Here is a 21,984-nt window from a genome sequence, read left to right as displayed (position 1 = left end):
TACGTAAGTCGCCAAGGTCGCGGCCGGCGAGGTGGAGCCCGGCCCAGCGGGGGGTCCTCACGAAGCGGCGGCCGCCGCCTGCTGCTCGTGGCGGGACCGCAGGAGCTGGGGATTCGAGACACAAAACCGGGGTGACCGTGCCTGCGGCCCAGGAGCCCTGGTGCCGCGGCGTGTTATGCGCTGGGCTGACAACCGCGTGGTGAGCAGTTCGGACCCACCTGCCGCTCGGGGGAAGGGAGACGAGGTTCCCTCCCCCTGCGAGGAGGTCCAGTGTCGCACACGCCCGGGAGCACTTCTGCCCGCCGTGTGGGGTCATGAGTCACAGCAGTGGTGGGGGAAGGGGCACAGGTCTGGAGCCCAGCGCTGAGCTTACCTGGAGGGAGATGGTCTTAGTGGGCTTTTAGGACTGCTTTCTGGGCTCCTAAAAGCTTGAATCTGTGTGGTTCAGTCTCTGCTCCAGGTGTTAGTCTTGAGCGCTCGGGCGGGTATGTAAGAGGCCCAGCCTTAGAGCTTGGGGGGTGGGTGGGGAAGGGGCGGTTGGAGGCTGGCCCCTGCTTCACTCACTTAGCTCCTCTTGAAGCTACATGTCATCTTAAAGAAATAGGTCTTCCCCTTCTTAGGCCCAATGGTGGAGGTGCTTCGCAGAGAAGTTTCCAGCATCAGCTTGTCAGCCATCCTACTGCACTTGGAGGCCAGTGGGTGGGTGACCATGCTGGTGCTGTGGCCGAAGCACAGGGTCGCTGACCTTTCAGCAGGAGGAACCTGCCAGCTCCCAGGGAGAGCAAGCGGTGCCCTGCTTCTGTGGAAAACCATTGGAGCAGGGCCTCCGGACCCCCCCTCACTGTGAATCAGCTCAGCTGTGTGCCCCTGGGATGCCCTTACGTTCCCCTTCTTTACCCCGAGAAGCCCCCCTAGCAGACTTCCCCAAGCCTGCTGTGGCTGAGCCTCTGGTGTGAGGCCCAGAGGCAGGCAGTGCCCAGGGAACTGACAGGCTTTATTATCTGAGTGATTTGTTGTTTCTGTTTCTTCTGTGTCCGTTTGAAACAAGCTTCTGTTGCCTTGGGATTGTGCCCACCCCATTATTGGCAGACCCTTTGGGGTGAGATGGTGATTGCTGCCGGGCAAGAACTGGCAGGCAGGGGTATCGGGCTGCCTGACCTGGTTGCCCTAGTCCAGAAGTTCTTACTGTCACACTTAGTGAATTGAAATTTCACTCTTGTGAAAATGATGTGAAAGTGGGGTTTCATACCTTGGAGATGTTATTTTTTGTCTTAAACTACCACAGATGGATCTGGTAGCTAAACTGACAATTTTGGAGATCTGCAGCCGTTTTGAGTATACGTTTGAGTCAGATGTTTGGTAGTTGAATTGCTGTACCTTTGAGACGATGCTCTGCATTCTGTGGTGTGTGCTGGAACTTCCCCGGGATTAGTCACCTGTTATGTCACCAGTTCTGTCTTGTCCCATGGTCATGGTTTGGTGAGTTGGAGTTGCTCTATCAGCATCCAGGTCGACTATAACTCAGGAAGGTGCCCGCTTTTCCAGCCAGTGCATTTCAAGCAGCGGTATGAAGAAGCTGACGGAGTGCTTTGCAGAAGAATTTTTGCCCCAAACTCCACCTTGAAGAACAAATGTGGGTAAGAGAGTTCAGAGGAGCTAGCTAGGGAGGGTTCGGGCTACTGGAATGTGCCTCTGGGGTGGCTTCAGGACAGCATCTCCCTTGGAGGCTGACCTTGACCCCATGTTAGACTGATTGCCCACCCGTATTCCCTAGGGATGGGACCCAGGCTGCTCCTCTGTTTAGGGGTGGGGTTTGAGGGATGGCACAAGGTTATTGACTGAATGGCATACTGACCTCGAATCTCACACCCCTGGATGGGGGCTGGCATTGAGCATGCTCCTGGTCAGTGTGGTGACCCTGGAACAGTAATGGGATGAGCCAGCTGTGGGTGCAGCCTTGGGTCCTACTGGCAACCAGAGAAGTGTGGCGGTCACTAGTGACTCAGCCTCCTCCTTTGGCAAGCTGGTGAGTTCGCACCTGGACGGGGAGACTTGGAACCACTGTGCTCAGATGAGCATGAAAGGAGAGTGTCAAGCCAGGGGGCCGCTAAGCAAGCAAGGAAAGACGCGTGTACTCTTGAGTGGGGAAAACTCAGCCATTCTCACCCAGGCCTGCCCTGTGGGAGCGCCCCCAGGTGGACGTGCAGGTGTTTCACCACTGTTCATCCTTCAGCTGTCTGTCCAGTAGGCAGCAGGCCTGGGTGTCTGTCCCCTGGCTCTCCCCCCAGCACCTTGTAGGTGCCCCTCATGGCACAGGGTTAACAATGGGACAGTTCCTTCTGAGCAGCTCTCAGCTTTTGAAAAACAGATGTCAGACACTTGGACATCACGGCTGAAGCCGTGGGACTTCTGCCGTGGCAGGGCTGGGCTGCTGGAGGGAGGGGGTGGTGATGCTGGGTGTCACCTGGCTGCATACAGTTCTCACTTCATGGCAGCTGATCGCTTTCATCCTGGTGTTTGTAGTTGTGTCTGCACTATTTGATGGTCTTAATCAGCTTCTTAACCCGTCTGTTGCTTTGAACTAGACATTGAGCCTTTCCTAAAGAAATAACACCGAACCAAGCTAAAGCTTTTTCACCTTAACTCAAACTTGGATCTGCGAAAACCAAAAAACCTGTTGCCACTGAGTGCCTCCCACTCAAAGTGACCGCACAGGACCAAGTAGAGCATCACTGAACAGAAGATAAGATGTCAGCAGACTGAAAGGTGGAAACTGGTTGTTCAAATCTGTGAAATGCGTTACTGGTGAATGCAAAACTCCCGGGAACATTGCAGAGTGGCGTATTGGATTTCTTCTGGATATAGAAAATTGTACAACCAGTTTTATCATTGATTTGTTGGTTTGTTTAATGCCTTAGTGGGTTGACATGGCCTTTGAACTATTTCTTATCCAATAGCGACACCCTTTTGTAGAGTTCCTGTTTATGCTTGTGTCGTGGGGAAGCACCCTCCTAGAGAGTCGTGGTGGTGACCTTGGCAGGAGCTGCCTTCTTCAGAGCTTGGCCACTAGTGTATTCCACACCACAGCGGTGGCGCCGGGATGCGTGTTTAAGGAGCTGGGCTCGCCTTAGTTGGGTCAGGTCACGTTTCTGAGGCAGTGGCATGGGGGGCACATCCAAGGGAGAATGCAAATCCAACTCCATGCCAGCCCAAGGCCACAGGCAGGCCTCTACCCACTGCCCCTCCCACGGCCCTCTGCTGCTCTTCCAGTTTGGGTGATGCCTTACAGTGTGCACACAGACCGCACACATTAGCACCAGTCAGGACCGTGAACAGTAAGGCTGCAGTCATTGGTCTCAGCCAGCAGCCATGTCTCTCTGCTCCTCAGCCTCACGGGCACATACATGACCTCTTGGCTTCTGACTCCATGACCCAGGAAGCCCACCTGCCCCTCTACCTCACGGTCTCAGGTGCAGCCCCTCTGCTCTGTGCCATGGCCTCTGCCACGTGAGGCAGGGACCTTGGATGAGTTCCATTGGGACCCTGAGAGCAGCGTGGCTCTGAGGTGGGATGGATTGTGCCCTTCAGCAGACCATCTCCCCACATCCTCCCGAGGGAGCAAATGGGGCAAACTTGATTCACACCCTGTAGTGACGTGGAGGCTCAGAATGCATCCCACTTACTGTTGGGTGTTAGCTTGGCAGAGAACGCCTTCCTGTGGTGAGGAGGAGGGACTCTTAGGTCCTAAGTGGGGTGACCATGGTTCAGATCGACTGGTTTTGGTGGTGGGGTTTATTTTTTGTCTTGGGAACTTCTCTGCCCTGTGATGTTGCTTGATGGCAGGGTCCTGAGGTGCCTGGTGACAGCCAGACGTGGAGGACAGTGCTCTGTGACCTGTGACATGCTTGTTCAATGTCAGGTACAACTGCTCATCACCTCTCGGGTGTCTGAGATGTTTGGAGCTGGCTTTAGCTTTATTTAAACTCGGGAAACTGGTCCTTGTTCTGCTTCCCCACAGTCCCTTCCTTCCCCTGGATCTGTCGGGAATAGCAGCCAGAGCGCCAGCTCCGATGTTGGTCACCAGTAGAGTTGTCACTGGCTGACTCAGTAGCTGGTCCCCGGCCTTTCTTCCAAGGTCTTCTCAGCCCGGAAACAAGCAGCGCAGCTCCAACTGGCCGCCCTGTAGGATAGCGTGGTTTCTGAGGTTCTCAGACTGTGGGAGCAGGCAGCTTCTCTGCCTTAGAGCAGTTGGTGGCCCTGTGGAAAGTCACAGGGGAAGACCCAGTGGTTGCAGTGAGAGGCTGGTGATGTCAGGTCAGATTTGGGTGCAAATTCAGTTCAACCTTCTTGGCAGCTTTGTGTCAGCTTGTGGCATGTTGGGCCCTCCGCTCCTCATCTGTACCAGACGGGGAGAAGTGGTTGTGGAGGTTCCCGACAAGGGGCGGCTGGAAGGCTTTGGTGGGTGGGCAGAAGAGTCACTTGCTCTCTGTCGCCCCAGGGAGCCCGTTTAAGGATTATTAAGAATTCTAGAAAATTCCCAAAAATGGCTTGAGGAAAAGCTGGAGACAGAAAGTCCCTGCCCTTGGGCAGCCCTCTGTGTGACACACAGCTGCAGCACGGCCTTCATGGTGCTGCAGGGAGGGGCTTCCCAAGGGGGCAGAGAGGGGCGGGAGGCAGGAGAAAGGTAGGGTGGGGGGGGTCACTGTGTTGGCCTGGTGGGTGGAACTCGGGAGGGCTGGAGGACACTGGGAGCCCTGGTGCCAGGTCAACAGAAAGCAGAAGAGTCACGTCAGTCCTTCCTGTCAGAAAAGCCCCAGCCTTTGAGAACGGCTGAGGGGTAGAGTGGAGACAGATGTCCAGCTGGACCGGATGGCGGTCAGTTGCTTTGGGCACACAGGACAGCGACCTGGGTGCTCCCTGTTCTACCTGCTCACACGCATTCTGCTCTCAGCAGGAAAACAGCCACAGACGGCCTGGAGCCAGTGATGCGGCCCTGTTCCAGTAAAGCTTTATTTATAAAACTAGGCCGAGGGCCAGGTTTGCCGTAGAGTTGCAGTTTGCTAGCTTTTGCTATAGACGAGGGATCGGCAAACTTGAGACAGAAGAGCCGATCCTGTCCCCCATGGGAATTTAAAAATTATTCAAGAGCCATAAATATATTTTTACAAATAGAATGACCATTATCTGATTAATAGCCTTTTTAAAATTTTGGTTTTACTTCAGAGTCACACGTACATACTAAAAGAGCCAGAGTTTGAGGGCCCCTGCTCTATATGTTGGTTCTCAAAGCCTTTGGGTGCCAGGCCCTTTCTATTCTTAATAAAACTCCTCTTTTCCAGCACATTAATGAGAAGAGGTGTTTTACTACACTTTGCGAACACTTTTGACTTTAATAGAAGACTAGGTTCTTTCTGCATTTAATCCGTCGGATGCGTTGGGGTTTTCTGTAATGTGAAGAAAATGTGGCCTCACACAGGTCTGTCGTGAGAAAGGGGAGGTGTTGGTTAACGCCGTGCACACCCCGTGGTAGATGTTCGTTGGTGCTGTGTGCACTTGGCGTCAGGAAGGTTCTACCACTCTGTGCTCTGGAAGCCATGGTTCCATCCTGCACTCTAAATGACGCTCACTCGTTTAGTCACATCACACGTTGTCATTCACTATTCGATTAAAATGGCATTTATCAGTCACCACCTGTCTGGGCAGAGTGAAAAAATTCTAATGCAGGAATGGGACCTTTATTTTACAATTCTAGAAACAGTATTGCTGTACTCTTTGAAGAGCAATGTGACTGCTCATTTGCCTCAAGCAAGGGTTGTGGTAGTGTGGTGTCTGTCCAGTCAGGTCTGACTCAGTGGCCCTGTAGGACAGAAAAGAACAGCGGCACAGGGATTGACCAAATCCCAAAGCTGCCATCTTTGGGGAAGCGACGGCATGTGTTCCCCAGAGTCTCCCTTGGGTGTCCATAATTTGTAAAGAGCCACAGCCAGCAAGCCTGACAAGGCCTCACTGCTCCCTAGGAGTGAAGCACACCACGAAGCATACTGTACAGTGCTCCAAACAGGACAGCACCTGCCCTGGCCGGACCCGGCCTCACAGCAGGGCAGAGTTCTCATCAAAATGAGGGGCAGACATCACTCCTCCCCAGCCTTTTCACCAACTCTGATATGAGCTCTTCCCTCCCCATGGCGCTCCTCTTGGGGAAATCACAGACAACATTCATGGTACAAGTCAGGATCTGGAATGACTCAGGACACAGTTCTTCAGCCTCTTCTGGATCGTGCCCGTGCCCTGCCCAGACAAAGGTTACAAAGCTCTTTAGCTCCACCAGGTGCCGGGGGCACAGTGTTTAAAGCACTCAGCTGCCCATCCAAAGTTCAGCATTGCAAACCCAGCAGACACTCCCCAGGAAAAAAATGACAGCTACAGCCTCAGGAATTCTGGGAGGCAGTTCTGCTCTGCTTTCAAGGGCCACTGTGAGTCAGAATTGACAGGGTAGTGGTGGGTTGGATTTGCCTACTGAAAAGCCATCGGACGGGAAGGGTCAGAGGGTTGAATGCTGTGTTAGTCTAGGTTGACTAGAGAAACAAATTCATTGACACTTGTGTAAGAGAGAGCTTTATATCAAAGAGTAATTGTATATGAAGAAAGCAGCCCAGTCTAGATCAAGTTCATATGTCCAATATCAGTCCATAAATTCCTGTTCAGACTCAAGTAACATGCCATGGAAGGTCACAGGCCAGTGAGTGGGAAGTCTGGTGGATCCAGTGGCGGTGGAAGCATCTCAGCGCCTGCGTGGATCTCCACGTGGCTCCTCCAGCTCCAGGGTTCTGGTTCCGTCAGCATAGCTGCATGTGGCTTGTCAGCAGGAAGACAAGCAGAGAGTGTGTCCTGCCTCCTGGAAGGAAGACAGGAATTCTCCGAATCCTCTGGAGAAGGCCAAGCCCCCACAGAGGCAGTATTGGCTATGATGTGATTGACAGGCTAGACTCCACCCCTTTGTTCAAGTTGACAGATTATGTAACTGCCACAGATGACAGAGCACACCCACAAACTATGATCCTGTGTGAAACAGTAAAATGGGATGTGCCTGGGTTTCTGTGGAGAGGGGGCCATCCATTGTGCACTGAAGAGGGACTTTCTGTCACTGCCCACCTTCATGTGTAAACGTCCCACGCCAAAGATGCCTTCCTTGAATACCTTCATTGTTCCCCAGATAATCTGGAATGACAGAATAAACACCCATAAAATCTCAGCCCTTAGAGAAGATGTAGGATATCTATTACACTTAAGGCAACGCAAAGCCCAGGTAATAGCGACTGTCACTGAAGGGCTGGGGGCTGTCGTGGGTGTGTGCACTCACTGAGGTGCGTTGTTGGGTACTCGTGAGTAGACAGCGACTCTGCGCAGCACGGTCACGTGCCGTCCTAAGAATTGTTCCGATGCCTAAGCCCATTGTTAACGCTACAGTGTCCATCCATCTCATTGAGGACCTTCCTGGCTTTCATTGTCCTTTACTGCCCCTCCATGTCATGACTGCAAAGGCATTCGACCGTGTGACCCTTAATAAACTGATAACCTTGAGAAACGGGAATTACAGAACACTGCATTGTGCTCATGAGGAACTTGTACATGGATCAAGAGGTGGTTGTGTGACCAGAATAAGGGACTACTGCATGGTTTAAAATTAGGAAAGATGTGTGTCACAGTTGTATCCTCTCGCCTCACTTATTCAGGCTGTCTGCTGAGCAAGTCAGAAGTGAACAAGAGTGCAGCATCAGGATTGGAGGAAGGCTTATTAACCCGCGGTGTGCAGATGACACATCTTGCTGCCGAGAGTGAGACTAGAAGCGCTTGCTGACAAAGATGCGCCATTGCAGCCTTCATTGTGAATTATGATTCAGTATAAAGAAAGCCAAAGTCCTCACAGCTGGACCCGTGGGTAACATGGCAAGTGGAGAAAAGGTTGAAGCTGTCAAGGATTTCATCCTGTTTGGATGTACAATCAATGCTCATGGAAGTAGCAGTCGAGATAAAAAGACATACTGCATTAGGTAAATCTGCATGAGACCTCTTTAGAGTACTGAAAAGCAAGGGTGTTACCCTGAGGACTAAGGTGTGCCTGACCCCAGCCATGGTACTTTCCATGTATGTGAAAGTTGGACACTGAATAAGGTATACCGAAAAAGGATTGATGCAGTTTCATTGTAGTGCTGGAAAAAATACTTAAAAGTACCATGGACTTGGAAGTACAGCCAGAGTGCTCCCTGGAGGCACAGATGGAGAGATTTCATCGTCGATACATTGATATGTATACTCAATATATAAAGATCACTGTGGCCTTATACCTCATCATAAAGAAATGAGAGCCCTCACAGTGACCCCGTAAGCCACATCGTGGTAAACGGAGAAGATTGTCGTCGTCAGGGGCTTCCTTTTACGTGGATCCACAGGCAAAGCCTGGGAAGGTAGCAGTCAAGAAATGAAGCAACAGATCGCATGGGCGAATTTGCTGCTTAAGCCCTTTAAAGTGTTAAAAAGTAAAGATGTCTCTGAGGATTAAGGTGTGCCTGGTCCAAGCCATGGTCTGTACCTCCCAGCCATCAGCCATGGTGCCCCGGCAAAGCCCTGATGAGGTGTGTGGGTGTGCCATGTGTGGGGTCACCCTGGCAGTAGCTGCTGGTATTTAGGTTGTGTTGGCTTTTTGTCTTTGGCTGTGTTGTTTTTTTTAAAAAGCCCGCGGTTCATTGTGAACCCTTTGCTTCTGCTCGCCTCCCTCAGTGGCGGCCCCGCCCCGGAGCTGGCCTGTGTTTGGGTTGTTATCCAAAACAACGTTTGGCTTGCCTTTCAGAGTATCTCCCAGCCAGTGCCCGAGGGCACCTGTCTGTCTGCACTTGGTCATGGGTCCCAAAGGGTGTGTGCTGCTCAGCCAAAACCCCCTGGTTTACGTGTACTTGCATAGCTGTGATCTTACTTTCAGAAGGACAGAGGTTTATTTTGGCCACTCTGCACCCTAAGCCCATTAGCATCATGTAAATTCCAACTCAGTCCCCCGTTGGACAAGGTTTCTGAGGTGTTAAGAAGAGGAAGGGACTAGAAAGTGTCACCTTTTCCCCAAGGAGCAGCTGGTGGTTTTGAACTGCTGACCATGTGGCTTACCAGGGCTCCTTGAATCACTCGGTTTACTTTAATACTCATTAGCAAGCAGGTACGTACATTCATGGAAAGGAGTCACAGGTTTGCACGGCGAGATTATCTGCTGCAGCATCTCAGTTCTCTTTAGGGGACTGTCCAGACTGGTGTGTGCCTATGGGCAAAACAGTTAATCAGCCTCATCAGTCATCAACCTGTGGGGTCAGGATCTCCCTCAGCATACAGGCTGGACCCAGGCACGTACCGCTCCTTTTTCATCTACCATTGTCCAAACGTTGTGGTAGCTTCTCTTCCTTCTGACATTCTTATGGGGCTTGGAAGGAAATGAGCCTGAACCACAAGGTCAGCAGTTCAAAACCCCCAGCCACTGTACAGGAGAAAGATGAGGCTTTCTGCTCCTGCATAGAGTTACAGCCTCAGAAGCCCCCAGGGTGGTTCTGCTCTGTCTTGTGGGATCTCTGGGTGAAAATAGACTTGCTGGCAGGTGGGGAGGGAGGGAAGTAAACCCAAGGAGTCTGCAGGTGGGTTCTTACGGGCTGTGGCAGAGACCACCCACTTCTGCTGGTTTGACCTCAAGGACCCACTACTGCACAGCCACTCACGCCGTCTGCCCTGTAGCATAGCATCAGGCCCAGTGATGCTAAGCCCCTCAGACAGGAAGCAGAGGTTCTAAGATACCCCCCTCCCCACCAGCCGAGCTAGACCCAGGCCTGTCTTAATATCATTAGGGTAGTTTTGTCCCACAGCATCCCTCTGATTAAACTGATCACTTAAATTTTATTGGTTTTATCATTTTGTTGGCACTTAATTTGTGTATTTACTTTGATTTTAAAGCACTTAAAGGCTCTTCAGACTGAACTCACTGCCATCAGTCAATGTTGACTCATGTGGGTTTCCCAGACTAACTTCACCGGAATGGAAAGCCCAGTCTTTCTCGCGGAGCTGCTGGTGGTTTTGAACTGCTGGCCACGCGGATCGCTAAGCACACCACCACCGGGGCTCCTGCAGAGTATCCACTTTCAGGTTCACGCCTGTTGACATGTGTGATGGCAGTAGTTTCCCAGCTCTGGCAGGCAGGCAAGCAGCCCTCCTAGACAGTTCAGTGCATTCGGTGACTCACGTAGCTAGAGTGCCATGAATTGTGGAGTGCTCTTGGCGGATGGTTACATGTGGGACTGCTAACCACAAGGCCAGCCGTTCTTCAGGAGGAAGACGGGGCTTTCCACTCCTGTGGAGAGTCACAGGCACGGAGCCTAATGGGCACTTGTACCTTGTGCTAGGAGGGCGCACCGAGTCAGCACTGACTCTGGCGGTGAGGGTCTGCCTCTTGGGTGGAAATAACAGTTGAGTCCCATATGGATTATTTCAGTCTTGTGTGAGCAAAATTCGGGGATTGGGAGGTTGTTGTTGCTTTTGTGTTTTTTTATGATTTGATTTAGTAATGTTTAAATTAACTGCTAAGAGAAAGCCTAATCTTATCAAGGTCTTCAGGCAGTAGAATTCAGTGTGTTGGTCGTCAGCAGGCATTGCCACGCAGTCAGAACTGGTTTAGTATGTTAGCAGTAATTTGACTAGAATGGATGGGCGGACATTTTAGAGTTGCATTCGGTCCAAGCCACTTTTGCCCGGGGGCGGGGGGAGGGGGGCTCTTCAAATTGTTCCCACTCTGGGTTCCATTTCTCATCCATAGTTAAGTGTTCACAATAGTCACTGAGCAGTTTTGGTCTTTAAGATTGCCCCTTTTAGTGACCCCCATAATCTGTTATCATCCACGGCGTTGGGTCCTTGTGCAGTCAATACTGGCTGAGAATGCAGGATCTGGTATTCTCTCCTTTCAGCCAAGATCCGTCTGGTCAGCAGTGCAGGCCCTTGTGCTGGGTCTTCCTTTGCATCTGCCTGAGGATGTGGTGGCTCCCTGTCATGCTGCTGTAGCTGTTTTTGGATTATCTTCGGCAAAATTTTATTTGTATATGGTATTAATGATACTGTTTGATAATTGATCACCTTTCTCTGGAATGGGCGTGTTTGTGGGTCTCGTCAGTGAGTTAGCCAGAGAGCTGTCTTCCAGGAGTGTCCGCATTTCTGAGTGGGCGCTGGCCTCCTGCCTTGCATCCCTTTAGCCATCTGTTGGGACGTCTCCATGAGTGTTCATCCTGTCAGCCCCCGGAGTCTTGTTTGTGCCAGTGCCTTCCCGGAGCTGAGACTTGTTCCTTCGGTAACATGGGTTTTGATCACATGCTTCCTCCTGAAATGGTTTGGATGTCCACCGGTTCTTTTTGGCACAATGACTGTCCTTCCATCTTGCTGCTTCCCCTTTGTTCAGTAGCCTTTGATATTTAAGAACCCTTCAGTATGGCAGTTGAAGACTTAGTTTTTTTCTCTAGTTAATTTTGGTTGAGGAACGCTGGACACGTTCTTCCTTTCGGCTTTCTAACACCAGGTCAGTGGGTTAGATTTCATTGTCATTCTTGATCTCTGGCGGCAGCCTTCTGTGCAGGGCACTTTCTGCAGTCACCCCTCATGTTAGTTACTGCTTGACATTCAGTCTCTTCTGGCCTCCCTGTTCATCTTTCTAAGTACCTTTTTGCTCTCTTCATGTCTAATGGCCGTCATGTCCTCTCATAGCTCACCCGATCTTCCCGCCTTAGTGCTCAGTGAGTCAAATCTGTTCTTGAGATGTTCTCAGAGTTCAGGTTGGGTGCATACGATGTCATATTTTGGCTTGCTGAGGGGTGGCACTACCTTGACTCCAACACCAGGCAAGAAAACAGTCATTAGTGCTCAGTGCATTGAATCTGCCCTTGAGATGGTCTCTGGATTGTGGTAGGAGGTGCTCAGGGTTGTGCTCGGGCTCTCGTGCACTTGTTTTCATATTCTTCAGCTTCAACTTGAACTTGATGTGAGCGGTTGAAGATCTGTCCCTCCGTGGGCCCTCACCTTGTTCTGATGAGGGTACTGAGTTTCTTCTCCACAGATAGAGTCCGTTTTGTCCCTGTGAGGCGAGGCCCATGTGTGTAGTTGTTTATGTTACTGTGAGGGAGGGGACATTTGTAATGAATACTTCATTGGTCAGACACAATCCTATCGGGCTGTCTTTAACATCATTGCTAGCACTGAGGCCGTGTTTTTAACCAGTGAGCCTCTTTCCTTGTTTCCAGCTTTCGCATACCAGTCACTAGTAATCAGTACATGTGGACTGCATGTTTGGTCCATGCAGACTTCAGGAATTGGTAAAAATACCTTTAATTTCTTCGTTTTGTTATTGGTGCATGACGTTGGTGTTCTGTGTGTTTGGATGCTATCCTTGTGCTGGCAGCACTAGACTTTAGGCTGGGTCTTGAAACTTGATGTCTAACGAGGACTGTGATGATCGTCTGGTTGCGTGCATCATTGCTGTAATAGTAATAGGTATGTGGTTGTCCGGTTCAGCCGTGTTGGCTCACTGTGGCCTGGGATATCCGTCTCCGTGCATTCCATCTCATTTCCATGGCTTTCCACTTTGTTCCTTCGGACTACGCACATCCACGTTCTGATTATTATGGTCGTTTGCAGCGACCCCTCTTGTTTTGAGCCCCATCACCAAGTAACCGAAACAAAACCTCAAATTCACTCTTAACAAGTCACCTCTGACTCTGGGTTTCCGAGACTCAACTTTTCCCGAAGGGGAAAAGCTCATCTTCGTCCTGCAGAACAGCTGGGTCTAGGAGTGCTGAGCTTGCAGCTCGCAGCCCAGTGTGTGACCCCATTTGCCAGCAGGCCTCTCAGTAAATAAAAGGCCTTTGGGAACTTTGCCCCAACCACACCGTGAAAGTCAGCTCTTCTTAGAAGAATGTGCCTTTCAACCTGCGGGGCTCGCCTCCTGGTCCAGCGCTGGGCCAGACCAGGGTTCACCACTGCTGGGAGGGTTCTGTGGCTAACCTCCCAGAGGTGGACAACCTGTTGGCTTCCTGTTTGGTCTTAGTGCTGCGAAACCTGCCCACCCTGGGGGACCCTGCACGCAGTAGGTCGTGGTCCAACACTGTAAGACTCTCCAGGTCCCCGTGTGTTACTGGGCTCTGGACACCACAGCCTGAAAGTGGCTGCTTGGTAGTCCTTTGAACGTTTGCCCTGCAGATGTGGGTTTCCTTCGGAAGACAGTTTTGTGTGTCTCTTGCTTGGGATCCCACTTCCCTGACAGGTGTGTGTTCCTGACCTTAATGCCTTGCTCTGTGTTTTGTGCACAGCCGACATCATTTCAACCGTGGAATTCAACTATAATGGGGACCTTCTTGCGACTGGAGACAAAGGCGGCAGGGTCGTGATTTTCCAACGGGAACAAGAGGTCAGTGAGTTAGCCCACAGCCCGGTGGCATCCATCAGCCTGATCATGTGACTTAGGAGAAAGCAAGCAGGGCGATTGTCTCAGTGCTGAGTGTCATCTAGACTCAGTTACGTGGCATCTGCCATGGAGAAGCTTCTCTCAGAAGCTGAGCCCGAGGGAAGGTACTCAGCCAGCCAGAGTAGCATGTGCGTCAATATCCTTGCCTCCTTCCCATGCCTGCGGAAAGTGAGTGGACATGACCAGCGCTCCACATGACAGCCCAGAGGACTCATGACTATTACTTAAGTTTTAAATAAATGTGGAAAGAAATAATTGGACCTAATTTTTTATAATTGCTGTTAGTAAACCACTGATTCCCACAGGTACATTTGCCCTTGAGCCTTAGCATCCTATGAGGACGTGTCTTGGGTGCTCACTTGACTGACAGACATTCTTGAAGGTGCCCCTGTCAGTATTTAAGAGATTCTTCCCTTACCCAGCTAGTGTCCCAAGCACATGTTGAACTAGCTCATAGAGTGACACTTGGAGGCTGTAGCAGGCAAACTGGGAAAGGCTCCCCTTCCCTGTGCTGCTCGACCCTGGAGAGCACCAGGGGCCTCATGGGCATCTCTTGGCCAACCATGGTGAAGTGGTCCTGCTGAGCCTGTCCCCAGCGGAGAGAGAGGGTCTGCGGCCTAAAGACGAGAGGCCCCCTCCCTCTCCTCAGAACACTCCCTCCTGAGGCATCGGGTGTCTCCATCCTGGCAAACCTCTGCCATGTGTAGTGGACCGCTCTTAGAGTGCTGGCCCTGTCCAGCCTGTCTCCTTGGCATCGTTTCTCTGCTTGACAGTCCTGGCTGAGGGGAGCCCCATCACCTCTACCACTCATCTGTCCCCACATTAATGGCACGAGTCTGCAGAGCACGCTTGTTTCCTTGTGCACTAGATTGTTTGCCGATGTGCATTTTCGTGGAGAGGGGAGCGGGCACAGTGAAGAGAGAGACCCCTCTCACAACACTCCCCTGGTAGAGACCCTTCCACACCCTTACCAAGGGATGTTCGAGTCCCACGTGGTCTAGTCAAGAGGAGAAGCCCACCGAGTCTTCTGGGTGACATTAATTGAAAAACAAAATATTCCAACATAGGAAGGGTTATTTCTTTTTAGATTTTGATTTCTAGGGCAAGAATTACGCAAAATGCTAGTTTCTTTTTCCCTTTTTTGTCTAATTTTTAATTTTAAAAATTAAAATTTTTAATGTGCATAAACTTTATTTCAGGCCTCTAGAAGATTCCAAGGATTGGATAAAAATAGATCCACAAGCCCACCCCAGCTTTTATTCCATCATACACAGAAAGGAGTGGGGGGAGGCAGTGCAGGCCCCTGTAGCACCCTCTTCACTGTACACACACCCCAGTCCTGTTCTTCTATGGGGAACCAGCCTCCCTACAACTGAATGGGTCTAAGGGGCGGTTGTGTAATTGAGGAGTAGATTAAAGAGATATCAGACAAAGTAAAGCATACAGGGCTCACCTCTTATCATGACCTCAAGCCAGGCCCGAGCAGATAGAATAACGTAATCTCGTGAGGTTATATAATCTGAGGCACGCAGACCATGGTAAGCACATACATAACAGGAAGGGGTTGTACAAGAGGTATACACGTAACAAGAGGGCAGTGAGCTAGGGCTTTACAAGCAATAGGAAGGGCAGGTGCTAGGGACACACATGATAGGAAGGCACAGATGTAACAAGATGGGAGGGCTCTAAAATCAAGATGGCAGCCTAACCTTGGTCCTCTGAGTTGGCTTGACCTTAGTTTTGTTTGAGCTCTCCTTCAGGGGAACAATCCATCATCCTTACCAGAAGAGAGTGGGCCCTACTTTGGGTGGGACAAAAAATGGGGTCTGATTGCTATAGATGGCTGACAACCTTCAGGCAACCTTCAGGCAAATAGACCATGTGTTTGCAGCCAGCACCTTAAATTTGGCATTATTGTGGAGGGCCATCGTGGGGAATAACATATGGGGACACATTTCCAACCCACGAACTTGAAGGTTTCCTCCACGGGCTGGAGCCTTGGCCTCCCAGACTCCTTAACGTCGGAGTGTTGAGGGTTTGCCTGCGGACGCCCTCTTCCCAGTTCTGCTCCCATGTTCCCTCTCTGGTTTTCGTCCATCCGCCTTCCCAGAGGCTGAGCTGCGTCTGTCTGCCCTGATCTGTAGGTGGTTCTGTGTGTGACACTGGTGTCGGGGGCCTTTACGGTGGCACAGTGGCTTACAAGAGCTGAGCCTCTAACCACAGGTCCAGCCGTCAAGAGAGATGAGGCACTCTGTCTGCTCCTGTGGCGGCTGAGCCCCAGAAACCCACGGGGTTCTGCTCTGTCCTGTAGGGCTGCTGTGAGTTGGACCATCTCAGGGACAGTGGTTGTCAGGCGTGTCCTCGCTGGCCTCAGGGTTCCAGTGCCTTGGTCTCCCTGCTGTGAGGAGTGAGGGCTGTGAATCTGGCCGGCCTGCTGGGCCGAGCAGTGGTTCTAGAGCAGGGTCTGCGGCCTTTTCTGTGCCTGCCACAGAGGCCAGGGCAGGCGGTGGCTGTGTGCCAGCAGCTCCCTGACTGGAGCCTGTGACACAAGCCCGCCCTGCTCCAGGGAACCTCTGGAAAGGGGGTGGGGGCGTGGGGCAGCGTGGTCTCCCTCTCCTTGCCCCACTCATGGACTTCTGACCTCGGTGCGTGGAGGGCTCTCTGATCCCAAGTCTGTCCACCACTTAGAACAGAAGTGGCTGGCGACACTGGGCCCCATAGCGTGGCCATTCACTTCCCTGCGCTGTTCACGGACACACTGCTCCTGTCTCCTTGCAGAATAAGAGCCGCCCTCACACTCGAGGAGAGTACAATGTTTACAGCACCTTTCAGAGTCACGAGCCAGAATTTGACTATTTGAAGAGTCTAGAAATTGAAGAAAAAATCAATAAAATTAAGTGGTTGCCGCAGCAGAACGCAGCTCATTTTCTACTTTCTACAAATGGTGAGAGCTTGTGTGTGTGTGTGTATGTGTCTGTCTGTCTGTTGGATTTAGGGTTTTATTTTTTAAATTCCCATTCTGGGAGTTTTTCTGCCTTAAACTTTGAAGGGAAGGCAATAAAACAGGACACCCGCAGTATTTCAGCGTTCCCAGACTCTTCCTCTTGATTCTGTACAATGTGAAATGTGAAAAGATTCCTTGCTTATTATTCAATAAGACCTGCCAGCCTTTCTGATGGAATATTCAAGTGATGGAAGTGTATGCTGTGATTTTTATTTTCAGATAAAACTATTAAACTGTGGAAAATAAGTGAACGGGATAAAAGAGCAGAAGGTTATAACTTGAAAGACGAAGATGGACGCCTTCGAGATCCGTTTCGAATCACAGCACTGCGGGTACTCACTGCCTTTTCTTTAAGATGTCCACACTTCCCAGAATTAAGAATGCACCTGCTAAGTCAGCTGTGTGGTGATTGTTCTTCCATGGGAGTTCTGGGAGATAACGATTGCTTGGCTCATGGAATTCATTTGTCTTAAGTCCTTTTTAGTAAGTGGTTGTGTTTATGCACCTTTATTAAAAAACTGGCTTCTCTCTACACTAAAGCAGAAGTCCCGCCACCCTCTGTCCTCGCTATAGGGCAATGGTGGAGAAAACGTGGGTGTAGCTCCCCACCAGTTATTTCTGTGTCCACTTCCTGGACTGCGTCTGTGTCCAGAATAGCACAGAGCACCACTGAGGTCCACACAGGACTGAGAACACGTCCGATGAGCTGGCCACAGGCTGCGGGGCTGCGTTTGGTTCCGTGCCAGGGCAACGGGACTTGGTGCCCTCTGGGTCAGTACTGATGTGACACGAGTCCTGGTCATTCTCTTCCCCTTTCGTGTGTGAGTCTTCACTCCCGCCTTGGAACTGCCGAGTGTGGTATCAGATGAACAAGGGCTTCCAAGAGTGTGTGCAGTCAGAGAGTAGAGAGACTGTGGATTCTCCCTCACACCTTTTGAAGCCCTTCTACCTCACTCGGAAACAGTCCGGGCGCCTAGTGTTTGAGGTTGACATTGGTTGCAAGGTGGGACCTTCAGATGGTGTCTTGGATCAGATGGAATGAGGCGAGGGGTCAAGCACAGGCCAGTTACACAGAGCAGCACAGTGGTGCTGTTCACAGTCCCTGCACCCCAAGCCCCTTGTCCCAAGGAGCAGCTCGTGTGTCTGGAGAGGGCTGTGGGCTGGTTCTCGGGAGGTTCACGTGTGTGAACGGAGCTTAGTGAGCCAGTGCAGAGCCGACCGAGAAGGGGCTGGGTGTCACAGTGGGCATACATGCACAGGAGTGCCAGGGACTGGCTGGTCCCGTTGGGTTGCATCTCCATCCTCCCTCCGATGCTGCCAGGCCTGCTGTGTGCTCAGGCCCAGCTTGCAGATCCCTGCTATTCTGCCACAGCCAAGCGCCCCGGGCCTGCGTCCTCCCTTCAGTGAGAAAGGGAAAGGGACTTTCCAGTCAGCACAGGTAGACTGTTGGCTGCAGACCCCATGCAAGCACACGCCTGTCTCCTCACTTCCCTTGGTTTGAGGGGTGGGCCTCATGGTGGCTATTTTCAGAGCGGCTTTGAACCCCAGTGAAGCATGTGTAGACCCCCCTGAGGCCATGGGGCTAGGAGGAGCGGAGGGCATGGGGCGGTGGCCATTGGAGGGCAGATGGCAGAGTAGAGTGGGGATGCCAGCCCAGGGCCTGGGGGATGTGGTCTGAGTGCCAGCTCACTGCTTCCCTCACAGGGCTGCAGCAGCCCCTCATAGCCCGTGTCCTCAGCCCCACCCCCTGGTCGTTGGGTGCCCCGTGCTACCTGCTGTGGGTACATGGGCTCGTGGGATGCTGCTGTGGCCTTGGCTTGAACCCTGTCTCCATCATTCCCAGGTGCCCATATTGAAGCCCATGGACCTGATGGTGGAAGCGAGCCCTCGGCGGATCTTTGCAAACGCTCACACCTATCACATCAATTCCATTTCCGTGAATAGTGACCATGAAACGTATCTTTCTGCAGATGACCTGAGGATTAACCTGTGGCATTTAGAGATCACAGGTAGGAGTTTTAGTATCCTTCGTCCGCCGGCAGCGGGCCGCCGGGCGGTGCCCGAGCTCAGAATTCTCTGGTGAGGTCTCCTGATTCGGGGGTGGGGGGCTGGGGTGAGCTGCAGGGCGAAAGCCTGCTGCACTCGGGCCCTTTGACCAGTGTGTGTTGGGAAGGTCATCGCTGGTGTGCTTGTTTTTCCTGTGACTTAGGAGGGGATAGAGGAAGTACGTGTGCCTTCATTTTGATTGTTGGTGGCCTTGAACTGGTTTCGTGGTTAACGTGGCAACATCATTAGTGCATGGTCTCTGGGGCCCTTGGAGAAGCGTTCATGGCACCGTGGCTAAAGCGTGTGGCTTCCCATGGAGAAGTCAGCTGTTTGAAGCCACCAGCCACCCTGCAGGAGAAAGATGAGGTGGGCCCCTCTACAAGGCTCCCTCCGAGTCAGAGCTCCCTGGTGGCGGCTGCAGGAGCCAGCTAGGTCCCTCTGGTCTCTGCTTGCTTCGGGTGGCTGGCTCTGCCTCTATGCCTCCTCAGCTCAACTTGGGGGCATTCCCCAGCGGAAGGGGTCTGGGCCTCAGGTCTGCCAGCCCTCCCCTGGAGAAGAGCGTTGTTGGCAGCCCGATGGGGGCCCTTTCACGCTGGCCTGCTAAATAGGTACCCATCCGCTGCACGTGGTGCAGATGGGGCCCACAACAGAAGCCCCTTTGCTAGAGTGCGTCTCTCGTAACTGGGCCAAAAGTGGCACCCTTGCCAGTTGGTTCCTGGGGAAATTGGGCTCCAGGCACCCCCTGTGGGTAGTTTGATGGCTCTCGTCTGGCAGCGAGGTGACACGTCGATGCCTGCAGACACAGGTTGTTGGCTGGTCTTCAGCAGAGCATCTCACCTCAGGAAGAAAATTCCGCTTTTGAGACTGGGGGGAAAGTTTTTCTTTTTTTATTCTTAAAGAATTAGACTATTTGTTAACTTGGCGTCTGTTTTAGTGAATTGCTTTTTTTGCCATCTTTTGTCATTTCTTTTCCCGTTGGGAAGCTGGGTGTTTTCCTTAATTGCTGTGAGAACATGTACCATCGGGGGTTCTTTCTGTCTGCATTCACCAGACTCACGGAACCTGCCGGCACGGGAGCGTGGGTTTCCCAGCACGTCCTCCAGTGAGGTCACTGGGCTTCTGCAGGTGGCGTGCCCTCTCACCACGTCCACACGCCAGGCTGCATCCCTGCGGGGCTCCAGTCGTGTGCCTTCCAGGGGTTCCTGGAGCGTGGGGAGCGGGGCAGGGCTGTAGAGTGAGCGGGAACAGCATTCCCACAAAGTTCTCCCAGCCCTTCCCGCTCCTGTAGCATGGGGTGTGCACGGGCAGGATGGGCAGCACTCTTCAGCACAAGGCGCCTACTCTTTATCTCACCAACATCGCTGGCAGTTTTCCTGAAACTTCTTTCTAGTGGTCATCTGTGTCCTTCCGCAGCCCCCGCTGGACAGCAGTCAGCCCCCTCAGACCAGCTGCCTGGGGACCCTGCTTGGCCATCTGACTAGGCTGAGCAGCCTGTCCGCGGACAGCCCTGTCCTCACCGAACCTGCCGGTGCTGCAAGCTGTCAGGCTGTACTCGGCCCTCTGCGGTCAAGGACAGCCGCACTGTCCCATCCTCTCCCTGCCCCTCCCTCACTCCCTGGGGCTTGTCTGCTTCCCACAGGTGTGCTGGAGGCGCCATCGGGCCCCGCCCTTCTGTGGATCTGTAGCTCTTCTCTCGTGGGTGTGGGGGACGGGGGCTTTGTGTGCGGCCTCGAGCAGGGCAGGCTGGTGTGTGGGGTCATGGAGGGACAGGACATGGGGGCAGCGGAAGCTCACTTCCCTGAACACGTAGCCAGGGTGAGTGTCCGGAGGTAGGTCCTCGTCGAACAGGCTTTGTTCCATCTGCGTCCGGCGCCCCGGGCAGGTGACTCTTGACATCTCTGTTCATGACCAAGGCTTCCTGGAGATGTGTCCTCAGTGTGGCAGGGACTGGGCAAGAGAACCTTCTAGGGATGCCAGGCTCCACATCTCACCTCCCAAATCCTGGGACTAGGGTCTGCCTCGCCCGGTGCCTGCTGGACGCTCGCTCATTACAAAGCCTTAACGACCCTCAGACATTGTGGACATCAAGCCGGCCAACATGGAGGAGCTGACGGAGGTGATCACGGCCTCCGAGTTCCACCCGCACCACTGCAACGTCTTTGTCTACAGCAGCAGCAGGGGCTCCGTCCGCCTGTGCGACATGCGGGCCGCCGCCCTGTGCGACCAGCACGCCAAGCGTGAGTGCCCCTCGCTCAACACTGGTGGGTGGGTGGTCTCGTCTTCGTACAGTTCTAATCAGGAGCTGCTGCTGGCCTCTGCGTCTGTGCTGGGCCGAGACTGGAACATGTCCCAGTGTGGTCATCTCCCACCATGACCCTTGGTCCAGCAGTGACAGCCCGGTGTTTAATCCCAACAGCCTGAGGTGCCCAAGCCTCCCAGGTAAGAAAGGTGGCTTTCAGAAATACAACACAAGAAATTGGCCCCAGTGTGTAGAACACCTGGGCTGTGAACCATGGCATCTGAGAGGGCTCCTTCAGGGCTCTGGGTGGCAGGCTGACCAGTCCTCTCTCTCATCAGTGGACGTAGGCACTGTAGCTTGCATCTTATTTGCATTGCCCACAAGTTGTCCTGTCCTCTTGGTGGGTCACATCACTGCCGGGTGCAGGGTCTCCGGCTGCTGAGCTGAGCCCACCCTGGTGTCTTCCAGTTTTTGAGGAGCCGGAAGACCCCAGCAGCCGGTCCTTCTTCTCAGAAATCATCTCGTCCATCTCGGACGTGAGCTTCAGTCACAGCGGCCGGTACATGATGACCAGGGACTACCTGTCAGTGAAGGTGTGGGACCTCCACATGGAGAGCCGGCCTGTGGAGACGTACCAGGTGAGGCAAGGTGCCAGGGGCTGCCATCCTGGCCCCTCGCAGCATCTCTGACCTGTGTGCACTGCCCCCCAGGTCCACGAGTACCTGCGCGGCAAGCTGTGCTCCCTGTATGAGAACGACTGCATTTTCGACAAGTTCGAGTGCTGCTGGAGCGGAGATGACAGGTGAGGCCGCTTCCCCCCACGTCACACACACACACAGGTCAGCTCCGCTGACAGCATGCCAGGAAGAGGTAGCCCTCTGCTAGCCCACTAAGGGCACAGGCTCTGTCCTTAGGTTTACAAGGGTCTTGGGACGATGGTCTCAGGTGTCCTCTGCTCCCTGTTTGCCCAAGAACTTGACTTCTTAGGAACTTGTCTGGAGCCAGCAAGCAGTAGGGCCTGGTCAGGAGGGTCAGTGGTGAGAGCAGCCTTGCCCTGGTCCTGGCGTTGGCGGGGGAGGGGGGGGTTCGACTCTGGCAACTTGTTTCTTCAGCACTCTGTGCTTCTTGGCAACTTCTTACCCTCCTCTGCTCCTGCCCAGTCAAGAC

At 52.7% G+C, this 21,984-nt stretch overlaps 1 protein-coding gene across 1 annotated transcript in view; it reads left to right on the top strand.

Annotated features, from left to right (window-relative positions):
- The window catches only part of PPP2R2D (protein phosphatase 2 regulatory subunit Bdelta), a 28,822-nt gene that overhangs the window by 5,159 nt on the left and 1,679 nt on the right, over positions 1-21,984 (top strand). The window contains exons 3-9 of the mRNA XM_045291373.1: positions 13,374-13,471; positions 16,307-16,472; positions 16,752-16,864; positions 18,376-18,553; positions 20,651-20,815; positions 21,286-21,455; positions 21,528-21,619. Of these exons, the coding sequence (XP_045147308.1) occupies positions 13,374-13,471; positions 16,307-16,472; positions 16,752-16,864; positions 18,376-18,553; positions 20,651-20,815; positions 21,286-21,455; positions 21,528-21,619 (982 nt within the window). The remainder of the gene's footprint in view (positions 1-13,373; positions 13,472-16,306; positions 16,473-16,751; positions 16,865-18,375; positions 18,554-20,650; positions 20,816-21,285; positions 21,456-21,527; positions 21,620-21,984) is intronic.

This window comes from Echinops telfairi, unplaced genomic scaffold, assembly GCF_000313985.2.
Source record: "Echinops telfairi isolate 266 unplaced genomic scaffold, ASM31398v2 ScPeMD7_70;HRSCAF=299, whole genome shotgun sequence".
Lineage (NCBI taxonomy): Eukaryota > Metazoa > Chordata > Mammalia > Afrosoricida > Tenrecidae > Echinops > Echinops telfairi.
This window is presented reverse-complemented; position numbering and strand designations above follow the sequence as displayed.